This window comes from Prunus persica, chromosome G1 (assembly GCF_000346465.2).
Source record: "Prunus persica cultivar Lovell chromosome G1, Prunus_persica_NCBIv2, whole genome shotgun sequence".
In the NCBI taxonomy this organism is placed as follows: domain Eukaryota; kingdom Viridiplantae; phylum Streptophyta; class Magnoliopsida; order Rosales; family Rosaceae; genus Prunus; species Prunus persica.
The window spans coordinates 31331557-31343461 of record NC_034009.1 but is presented as its reverse complement, the minus strand read 5'-3'; the positions used below and the strand labels follow the sequence as shown (position 1 = coordinate 31343461).

General features: G+C 38.0%; 1 protein-coding gene across 1 annotated transcript; it reads right to left on the bottom strand.

Annotated features, from left to right (window-relative positions):
• LOC18793367 (putative receptor-like protein kinase At4g00960) lies at positions 1710-5782 on the bottom strand. The gene is made up of 6 exons (XM_007222944.2): positions 5446-5782; positions 5211-5350; positions 4199-4409; positions 2997-3231; positions 2734-2884; positions 1710-2218 (listed from the first exon to the last, which is right to left on the bottom strand). Exons 1-6 carry the CDS (start codon positions 5507-5509, stop codon positions 1835-1837), a joined length of 1185 nt encoding a protein of 394 aa, XP_007223006.1. The 5' UTR covers positions 5510-5782; the 3' UTR covers positions 1710-1834.

The window sequence follows — 11905 nt, the reverse complement described above, 5'->3', positions numbered from 1 at the left end:
GCGTCTTGTCCAAAGCCCTTCGAATAATTCGAGCGAGGATCGGATAGGGCTCTGGCCAGCTTTACTTTTGCTAGGCTCAGAGGCTGATTGGCCGAAAAGGTGAAGAAGTGTGAGATGGTAAAAGAACTGAGCCAGTAGGATTAGGACATGACAGCAAGCTTAAATGGAGCGGCAATGCTTGATTCTTTGGGATTCAAAATGCTCTCGCTCTCAGATCCAGCATCCAAGTGCGGAGTGCGGGGCCCGCTTTAGGACCCGGGGTGTGGTCATGTGTGGTCCCAGCAGAGGGATATGTTTCTATACATCTGACGAGCATGTGTTGCCTAGGATGAAAAGTGAGGGCGCCGCTACCTTAAAAGAAATCGAAGCCGTTGACTGGTGAGGCTAGAGTTGACTCCTGGAATCGGACAGTAGTCCACAGACTTGGCTATTGGTATGCAATCACAGCCCTCTGCTCCAAATTCAAAGGTTGAGAGACGGTGCAATGATTTCGAGGCAGAACCATGTTTGGTGGTGTTGGTGATAGATGATCGATGATCGATGATGGATATGCTTCACTTAATATATTTTGACTTGGTGGGTCCCTGTACCCTTTTTTAATTGCTGCTGTGCTTGTGTAAATGTTAATGTATATGAATTTTTTTATTATTATTTATTTATTTTTAGGATATTTTCTATTGAAATGGATGATAATATATTAAACTTACACACAATACGGATACTAAGATTTGAACACATGACTTTTTTAAAAAAAATAAATACTCCAAACTACTACACTAATGAGTATTTTTATTTTTAAGTTTTTAATACCAAAAAATGCATATGGATTATTTACTGTTACTGATTCACATAAGTATACCAGTCAGCTGCAAAGTACTGACATTTCTCGTGAACTACCCGTCTTGTGTAGGACACGTGTCGGGATATCAACACTCTGTTCATCATATTTGACACGTCACATTAAACTTTGTTCTTTATCTTTTATTTTTACAATACCCACCAACTCCGACACTCCCTGTTAGTTTAGTAAATTGATAGGCTGAGGAGTAGTTCATTCTCAAAATAAATGCAATTTTGACATTTGTCAATTGTGTCAGCTCATTCTAACTTTTTCTATTTAGAATTGGATGCTGTTAAACAAATTCTAAAATTAACTGAGTATACATTACTACTAAATTATTTATTGAATTGTTAATTTACTATAATAAAACATGACTAAAAAGATATATTGAATTATGAAGCAAATGTAATTTTAATAAGTACACCATACTTACCATATTCAACCCTAATCAAACATAAACGAAAAATCATATTTTAAAAAACCTTAATATTAACTCCAATAATTTGTTTCATCATTATTTAGTAATTCATTGATGCAAACAAGTCTCATGAATGCTTTAGTCATGTCAAGGGAGTCATCAAAAAAGCTATTAACATTGGTTTTAATTTAGGTTGAAAAAAAAATTTAAAAATTTAGGTTTGTCACCCACAACCCCCTCATTATATGCATTCGAGCTTGGGCCCTCAACACTCTGGATAAGCATTCAGAAGCAGCCCAACTAATATTCATTTTACTTTTCTTGCAAGAGAAGTAGAGCCCAACTAAATTTCAGATGGGTTTTGGTTTTGGGGAAAGGTAGACGTAATCAGACTGTATTTCCGGTGGAAAGCCCTTCTCTTGTAGTGTTGTAACAAATGCACACATGAAATAATTGGAGTTGAACCAAAATGCAACAATTTGGAATTTCCTCTTTTAACTTGACATCATATTACACAAAATTATACATTTCTATTGTACAAAAAGAATAATCAAAACCTCCTATAAAGAGTATACCTAAATTTCCGCCGGACGCTTGCCACGGTCATCTAGTTCTGGTGCTGCTGAAGTGGTTCCAGTGGCAGTAAAGCTTGAACCAAATGTACGGGAACGGGAATTAGATTCACCAGAACTCCCACCAGTGGAAGACAGTCCTGGTGGCCGGCGAGATCTTCTATATCTTGATCCGGGTACTCCAGGTCTAGTTGGCTCTTCCAGATTGCTTGGTTTCTTGGATAGGATTACCACCACACGATGCATGGTGGGTCTGAGTTGGGGATCACCTTGTATGCATAGCAACCCTATTTGAATGCACATTGCTACTTGCTCCGTGACCGCAGATGATGCTAATGTCGGGTCCATAATCTCCAAGCTCCTCCCTTTCTTGTAAAGCTTGTATGCCTGTAGCAACAGTCAGACAATGTTTAGGCTTTGCAGTACAAAATGTTTTCAATAAATTTTATAGCTACTGAATTCAAAACTTGAAAACAGATTATGTATACATTACTTCTAACGTTTCTGTTTTCAAGCTTGTTCTCTGAAAAATGTTGTAACAAACAGTTTCCAACAATTCCTTTGGTAGCATGTTATGCCCTGTATTATGCTTTCATGATTTGAGTGACATAAAACCTTTTTTTTTCCAGTATAAACCAAAAGGAGCCAGATAGACCTAAAGTTTCTCAAAGACTTTTTCTTTTGTGATGCGATCTGGTATATAGTAATCAAATTTTGACTAGGACCCACATATTGGGTGATAAAATTTGACCCATAGGGTGGGCCAAAAGCTTGTTCATTCTATGAAACCTAATGCATCATCATGTATGAAGTGCTTGGCACAAACAGCTCAGCTTGATCAGCGCCAGCCACATAATTTTCATACCTGGCTCATCAAATAATAGTCTGATCTACAATCTTACCCAATCAAGTAGACTCTGCGCGTCAACATTTAAGTTGAACGATGAATTTCTTTGGCCACTGATCAGCTCCAAAACCACAACTCCGAAACTGAACACGTCCGCCTTCACTGATAAATGGCCATGCATAACATACTCTGGAGCCATATACCCACTGTTTCAAGCATATTACAAAGTTCTATATTAAAATCAAGTCAACCACGTAGATCCCAAGCACTTGGAGTCAACATACTAACATATAGATATTGAGGCACAAGACAACATACTTGGTACCAGCTACACGGGTATTGACGTGCGTTTCGTCTTCAGGAAAGAGGTGGGCCATGCCAAAATCAGCAATCTTGGGGACCCATTTATCATCAAGTAGAATATTGCTCGCCTTGATGTCTCGGTGTATAATACAATTGTGTGAATCTTCATGAAGGTAAAGCAAACCCCTTGCAATGCCGCATATTATATCATACCTCCGCTTCCAGTCAAGCTCCTCCTGTCTATTCGATTCTGTATCAAGACCATAAGAATCAGCGTATCAAAACCAAGTACGATAACCATCACATAAAAATCTCTGATTCGCTAATTTAGGGGTTAAAGTCAAGGGGGTTGACAAAATGGTGGAGATTGTCTCCGTTGTGAGCTGGCAAGGTTGTGTCACAATTCAGACATTTCTGTTGGGTGCTTGGGCTAAAAGAAGATGGACAAAGTCAAGGTCTTCAAAGCCATATCATTCACATTGTTTAAATCAAAATGTGAAAACTAGGCTAATGATGTCATAATAAACAGGTGTCTAAGTACCAAGGAAAGAATACATTAAATTATGGAAATCTTGCTTCAGAAATAAAATCATAGACAAAGACCAATAAAAGTTAATTGCCTTCTGCTAAATGAAAGATCCCTAAAACAGCTTAAATTATAATAGTCTTAAAACAAAACTCATCCCATGTTACTATAATAGAAGGCAAACATTTAATTTATACCTTTTAAATTCAGAAAGAATTTAGTCAATAATTATTTTTTAAGAAACAACGACGAAATGAGTAATAAAAAAACCTTCATAACCTTCTCATTTTCCTCGATATATCTAGATTCTCCAATGTAGCGGAACATTGGTCTAGAAAACAAGGCATCCCTATAATTCCAAATGACTACTAATTTTGTAAGAATGATTCTTAGCATATGCAAAGCAAGTTTCACCAAATTTCAGCATATGTAAAGCAATGCTGGCCAGAACAAATTTCCATACAATTTTGACAGACATATCAGGAAATTTGATGGGATTGGGGTTTGAATAAGTTCCATCTTGACAACTAAAGCAATCTATCCAAAATTCTGAAGTAAGGAAAATGAGAAAATAAGTTTCTGAGTCACAAAACAGTGCAGCTTTTAGTATTGCACTATCTATTGTTCTTCATGCAGTTGCCAAATAAAAATGTGATAGTAAACAAATATTGAAGGATTAACCAGTACTTACTGAAGAGAAGCTTGTCAAGGCTCTCATGTGCGACATACTCATAAACAAGTAGTTTCTCTACCCCATGTGCACAATAACCCAACAAATTCACAACATTGCGGTGCTGCACACGAGCTAACAACTTGGCCTCATTCATAAACTCTTTCTTTCCTTGATTTGAACTTTGTGACAACTTCTTCACCGCAATCTCTCTCCCATCCTCCAACTTCCCCTGAGAAAAAAAAAAAAGCACCACACAAGTGGGGAAGACACATCAATTGCCCTGTTTGGTCAAGAAGAAACTAAAAAGGCTGCCCATTGGGAATTTAAAGGCCTTTTAATCAGGGAGAGAAACCAGAAGCTTATAATTTAGAACCTTACAATACACTACACTGGGTGAGTCATATGTGACTCACCTTCGATGTAGCTTCCTAATGAAATGAAAGACATACATGTACACTAGAAAGGTGATACTCATTTCTCCATTATATTGTCCAATAGATAATCCTTCAACTGCCGTCACAAACTTTCTAAATCCTTTAACACCCAAGAGAGTAGCAGGTTGTGCTTACAAGTATATGATTGAGTTGGTAATTAAGCTAACTTTGAGTTTCTTACTCACTAGTAGCCATGATTCCATCTCCAAAAGGGCTAAAATGGCACATTTGCACTTGCAGCTGCCTTGGAAGAAAGAAAAAAAGGGACTGAGGAATAACCTTCTTAAAATTATGACATTTCACGCATTTTCCTAAATAATTTGTTTCACTGAGTGCCAGCATAAATATAAATAACAATACCAAGTAACAAAAAGATTTCATTACAGTCTAAAACAATTAGAAAACAGCATTCACTAAAGAGACAATGGACCGCTTTCTTGTTTTCTCTGTTTCCAAAAAGCACACACACGAATTTTGGAAAACAAGTTCAGTAGAAAAAAAAAATTTGCCAGCTTGAAAAAAAATTGACCAGTTCTTTCCCTAAATTTTCTCAGCAACCAAACAGCCTAGTAAAACTTAAACGTACGCAGATCTACCTTATAAACGGGCCCAAAACCGCCTCTTCCGAGCTCATGAGTGCTGTGAAAATTTTTCGTAGCGGCAACCAATGTTTCGAAAGGGAAAACCTTCTGTTCCTGGGCAGCAATCTTTTCTAAGTCCTCTTCATTTTGTCCCTCTGATCAAACAAAACAGAGCAAAAGCATAAGTCATACGGTAGAAGTAGCAGATGACTGAAATTCACGAGTTTGCAAACTGGGTTTCGTTCCTTACCTTTACTTGAGCTGAACCCAAAAGTTTTGATGATATTGTTAAGGAAATTCTTGGACTTGGGCATGGTTTTCTGTGAATTTTACAACAGCCCATAAAGGAGCACAAGAGAAGAGAGAGAGATTTTCAGGTGACGTCTGGAACTTCGTCTTCTCTGATGAATTACAATTCTTGCGTGGGATTTTTGGCTGTTGGTAGATGGTGAATGAATGCGATTGTGTGGAAAATTTGTTTTCCTAATGTTTATCTCGCTCTTTAAAGGTTTCTGTGTTATGCTGATACGGAGCTATTGAGAAATGAATGAGCCAGAAACGGAGAAATTTGGAAGCATTCGGCGTGTTGACTCAATGACCCAATATTGACTTGTGGATTTTTATTATTATCTTTATTCTGGTTTGTTGAGACGAGAAAAGTCAAGAATGCATGCTTTTCAATCAACTCCTCCTGCTTCATGCGGGTGACGAAAGCGGTGAACTAAGAAAATTTTGATTTTGGTTAAAAAGGGCAGTGACATTTTACCAAGGAGCCACTAAATAAATTATGCCATGTCGAACTTTGGTTCGAATCTAAATCAAACTAATTTAGAATAAAAATTAGTGAGATTTACTGTTATACTTAATAGGAGCTCAAATTATAAAAAATAAAATCTTTTTACATGAAATGGATTTTAAAAATAAACTCAAAACTCATTTACAACATAATAAAGAGACTTTGAACTTCCTATAAATTAAAACTGCGGATTTCTTAAACACAACCCAAACCTCAAAAAAAAAAAAAAAAAAAAAATCCAAAACACTAAAAAAGGCATCAAAATAATTTAATAATCAAAATTAAATTCAATAGGACCAATTGTCATTTTTTTTAGTTTTTTGAGTTTGTTTATAGAAATTAAATTGTGAAATATTTATCTATATCACTAGTGTAATAACCCAAAACAAAATATCTAAAAATTAGGATTAATTTATTCTAGCAAAAAGACGATTTTGCCCTCGCATTATTTAATAGGAAAAAAGTTGACTTTTTGATCGAGAAGGAATTTGGCAATTTCGCTTACGCCTCTGCGTAGAGCACGGCGAAACGAGTTCGTAGACACGGAGTAGACTCGAATCGGAGTTGTAACGAAGAAAATACGGTCAAAATACCGCGAAGGGCAAAACAGTAATTTGGACAAAAGTCAGATTTTTATCCCTTTCTCCTCTCTCTCTCTCCTCAGTTCTCTCTTCTCTCTCTCCTCCCACGCGCCAGCGACCCCGCGCCTTCCAGTTCCTTCCGCCGACGCCACAGCCCGAGCCGATCTACGGCACCGGTACGGTTGGAACTGCCTCGCTGCCGCCGTCCTTTCCCGACCGGTCTCAGCCTCGGCACCGCCCGGAGTTCGCCGGAAACTGGCGAAAACCGCCGGTTTTCAGTCGAAACTTCAAGCTCCTCGATCTCTTTCGTTTCTCAACCAAATCGTTCGAGTAAGGTATGGTTTCTCAGCTATTTTTCATGCTCTAACTGATGGTTGGCTGGGTTTTGATCGATTTTACCTCGAGATCACTCGATTTTTGAATTGAAAATCGGCCGAACTTCGGCCGCAGTGATCGGCCATTTTCGGCCACTTTTTGGGGTATGTCCAAGAACAAAAGTGACTCCAAATGGGGTGTTTTACCTAGGATAGGAGTTTGGAGTCTTGGTATCGAGTTTTTCTGGCAACCCAGTATCGCTTTGGACACCCAAACTGCTCGCAAGTGTGGCGGCGCGTGGGTGAGGGTAGTGAAGTGACTCTGAGTAGTTTTGCGATCCTTGTGTGGTCAAGAGCGCGTAGGATTTCGCGGATCTCGATTTGGAGTCCGTTTGAGCCCCGAACAAAATTTCCATATTGCGCGATCCTTGGGTGCAGTGTCGTCGAGCCGTTGGATCGCACCCAAATTCAGACATGTCGTTCTACATGATTTCAGGATCGTGTAGGATTCGACGGATTGCGAATCGGAGTCCCGGATACTCCGAAATCGCGAACCCTGGGGCTAGAGTTTGGATTTTAAGCGATAATGCAATTTTGGCTAATCCGACCGTCCGTTTTGGACCAAACTCGCAGGACATGGGTCTTTCTCTGTAAGGAATCTTTAGAGAATACCAGATTGGCCATCGGAGATCGTGGACCCCACGAGGTTTCGAATCGGCCGGTCTGACAGTTTATCACTTGGAACAGCTTCAGGTCTTTCAAGGCCGTTCTAATTGTCTGAAAGGCTAAAGTGGGCATAGGAGTGACTTTAAAATGAGTACACGCATTTCTAGGATCCGGAGGCAGGGTGTTTAATTTAATTCTTTTATTAAGCAGTTTTATTAATTTAATCTTTATGGGTAATAAGGCACCAGAGGACCGGCAGAACCACAGGAGGGACCTTCAAAGGGTCCAGTTAGCTCGAACCAACAGTAAGTGGACTTTTCTTTTCTAAATGATATTTATAATTAAATTTTATATTTGATCTTGAATAAGTGTTATTACATATTTTCTGAGCATGAACTGCATCGTGAAATATCTTTATTTTTATAATACCTAGTTGAGCAGCAGACTTGAGATCTTTGATACAGAAATAGTAACTTAGCTCATATTTATCAGATTTCGAAGAATTATCAGATTTTTCTAAATTAGTACCACCATGTACCCACTTGTTTTTAGTGGTTACCCTCAGACGGACCGATGTCTACGGACATCCAGTCTGTTTACAGTTCTGTCAATGCACTTGACATTGCCTCACGAGTTTCGGGGACGCTCGGACCGTGAGTGCCAGAATTTGCAACTCGGCTGACTCTGTGTCCCCAAGACCTGCCCGGATTTGCGGCTCGGCTGACTCTGTGTCCTCGAGACCTGTCAGGATTTGCGGCTCGGCTGACTCTGTGTCCCCAAGACCTGCCAGGATTGCGGATCAGGCTGACGACGGTCCCCTGTATCTTGCCAGAGCGACTCGAGTCGACTTGGTGTCATCGAGACTTGCCGGCGGATCAGACTGATCATAGTCCCCTGAATCCTGCCAGTTTGCGGCTCGGATAGACTTTGTGTCTCCGAGACCTGCCAGGGGATTTGACGGATTTTACAGGGGCACATTTAGGTGGTAGTTTAAAGGAATTTGAGTACTTTTATACAACTATTGCTTTCAGTCATTTTATATCAGTTTCCTCAATGTTCGTGCATGTTTTATATCTCCATATAATTGTTCAGTTTTATGAATTTATATACATACATTTGTATATAGTTAGATGAATACCTTATATTAAACACAGTTGAACTTTAGCCTTACTTATCAAGTTATTTTTACCATGGGGATTATTATGATTATAAACTGATTTCAAGAACATTATTTTTGTCCACTCACATTTTCAAACTTGTTTTTCACCCCCAGGCTGTAGAAGTGCGCAGGCATCCACCACCGGGCCATTCCTAGCTTCCGTACCACCAAGAAACGTAGGATTTTTATTGTAAAAGTTCTTAAAATCTTGTAAATTAGTAGAAAATGCTCTAATATCTCGTTTTAGTAGGAAATTTGATCTGGTGAATGCTTGGTTATTTTATTCTGGCAGTTGGTGGAAAATTATTTGCTTGTTTAACAGGTGGAAGATTTTGGGTTTAGACAAAATACAGGGGAGATTCTGCCGAATTTTCGGCAGGAGTCTAATGGAAGTTTTAATAGTAATTGTAACAGGAAGGGTAAAAAGGTCAATTGTGCCCGACATTCGCCAGGTGTCGGACACGCACAGGACTTGGTTCGAATTTCAAAGTGGAATTGGGATCGGGTCCTGTCAACTAGTGCTAAGAATGAGTATATAACTAAATATGTCCAAAAAATACTAGGCTATTTAAAATTTCCATAAATAAAACAAACGCAGGTACAAATGGCATCTCATCTGCGTCCTCTCTAAAAAAATTCAACTAGTTGCTTACTATATAGATTTGGTTATTGCCGGCTTCTCTTTTTCACTTGCGTTTATCTTCTATTTAATTCTTCAATCTCATTATATACAAAACATTTTCATCCCATTTTTGAAGAATTTGAGCATTTCAGTAGGTTCAACTAATCTCCTAAAACATTTATAATTTTGACTAGAGAACCAACCTCTTCATTTTTGCTTGAATTAAATTGTAATTAATATGGTGGGGTTGGGGAAGCTTCACCTTCAAGTTGCTACCGCTACTTGGAGAAATTATGGAATGGTACGGTACCACCACGTCACATAATGATACTCCCACTCAAAATATGCCACTTGTCACTTATTAAAGAAAACTACATTTTTTTTTTATACAGCTGGACTTTCACATCCAATATTACCCTTTACAATAAAATTAATAAAAGAAAAACCGCAAAGAAGAAAATTGCACCAGACTCCCACCCGACTGAAATTACCAGTTCCCGTTCGCCGCCCCTCTCTCTGAGTTTCTAATCCTCCTTCCATCTCTCTCTACTGTACCAACAACTACTTTATCTTACATTTGTTGTTTATTTCCACATTGAAATTCTGCCCATTTATTCATCTCCCTCAAAATAAAAAGAATAAAAAATAAAAAAAACTAGAATATTGTACACCAACCACTGCACTCAGCTTTGCCTCCCTGGCCTTCATCCCCGCTATCTCAGTTTCTCTCTCTCTCATTTAGAAGAATGAGATCTGCATATTCCAATTGATCCCAAGTCAGTTTTTGGGCAAGTCACATATTCAATTGAATGAGATCTGCATATTCAATTGAAAAGTCTAAAGTTTTCTCATATGTTATCGAGAGAGGACAGACGGAGAAATGTAGGGAAGAAGAGAGAGAGAGAATTGAAGAGCAGGGTGCGGCGGCGGAGGGAGATAGTTCGGATAACTCGTTCTCTTTTTTTTTTCCCCATTTTTTAGATTTTATTTGAAAGGATATAAGTATAATTTCATATCCAGCTGTAATTAGTTTTAATTTTGAAAGATAAAAATAAACAAGTGGCAGATTTTGAATGGAAGTATCACCAGCTGACGTGGTGATACCCTACCATTCAAAAATTTCTCCACTACTTGGTCCTTACACATAGAAATCATAACGAGTAGAGTAATGAGAACACTTGACCATGACTGCTGAGCTCCAAAGTTTTCTTGAAATCAAATTTTGGAAAGAGACCCCATATATGTACCTTGTTCTTATTGGATCTTTTTTGATCGAGCCCCATAGACCACAGTCCCAATACAAAAAGTACCACTTGTATGGGCTGGAGGAAAGCCAGCTAGTGTGAATTGGACAATGTCAATGTCAAGGTCATGACATGAATAATCATAACCCTATTTATGGACTATGCAGCATCAAAGAGTAGAGGACCTTCTATATGGTGTGCATGTATCCAACAATAATTCCAAAATACATTAAACCAGTTTCGTCTTATCAAATAATAAAGAACTTGTCAAGGTTGCGTTTCATATCCGTATCTTTCTCATCACATGACCGATATAACTAAGTTTGTTTCTATCAAATATGCTATTGAGTCATGACTTGAGAAACAACCTTTCATTTTCACATGTAATACCCTCGCAATTGCAACATCTAAATCTACATTTTCCCCTCTCTCTTCTTTTTAATATTTGGAGTTCGTCAATCTTTGAGTCACACCATACACAAGGAACCAGCCAAACTTGGGGTTCAAACTGTCGTACAATGTCCACTAATTTCCTTCAAATATTGCTCCCAAAATTATATCCTCGTGCATAGATGAGCTTTCTGCAGGTTGGCGCACGCCATTGCTGGCTGAGATTGGATCAAAGAATTCATTTCCTGATTTGTCTAAGTGTTTCTTTAGCAACGCTCTTTTTATTATTATTATTTCATTTTCTGAAAGATATGCTCAGGTATGAATCATGATTAGGACATGTCTAATCTAAGCTCGAATATCATTAATCAAACAGCGCCGAAAGTCAAAACCAGGTATGTATAATATATAAGCAGAGCAAAGCTGCTTCCACCAAAAAAATAGTGAGGACATTCTTTTAAGAAATGAAAAGAAAGGCTGTCATCATGTCATGCACAGCAGAAGAAGAAGAAAAAAGTATATATATATATATATAAACCCAGTAATGCACGTGGGAAGAAACAGTCAATCAAAATTAACTGATTTTGATTCATACGCTGCTAGCTAGCTAGTGTTCTTTGATTCACTTGCTAATCAGTCATGTTAATGGACCTCTCAAGATCCAAGTTGGGAGCAAAAACCTCCATATATGCCCCCTCTGAATCGTTGTCCTCTTTTGCAAGCTTTATAATACTAGCAACATTCTCTTTTGAACATTAGACAATATATCTTTTGTGCCCAAATTTACCCTTATTAAATGTATCAACTTTATATTTTCTTTAATTTACAACTTAACTTAAACAATTAAATTTAAAAAATAAACACTAAAATTCAATTAAATAAATATAAAAATGAAGTATACTTCCCTTTAAAACAATTTTGTTTTTTGGTTCCAAAAA

Bases quoted from the DNA above. Each gene is read 5' to 3' on its own strand.
- LOC18793367 (XM_007222944.2), bottom strand. From the start codon at position 5,509: ATGCCCAAGTCCAAGAATTTCCTTAACAATATCATCAAAACTTTTGGG. The intron at 3,232-4,198 runs GTAAGTACTGGT...GTCTTGATACAG, and splicing joins CCTTGACAAGCTTCTCTTCA to AATCGAATAGACAGGAGGAG. The intron at 2,885-2,996 runs GTATGTTGTCTT...TGCTTGAAACAG, and splicing joins ACCCGTGTAGCTGGTACCAA to TGGGTATATGGCTCCAGAGT.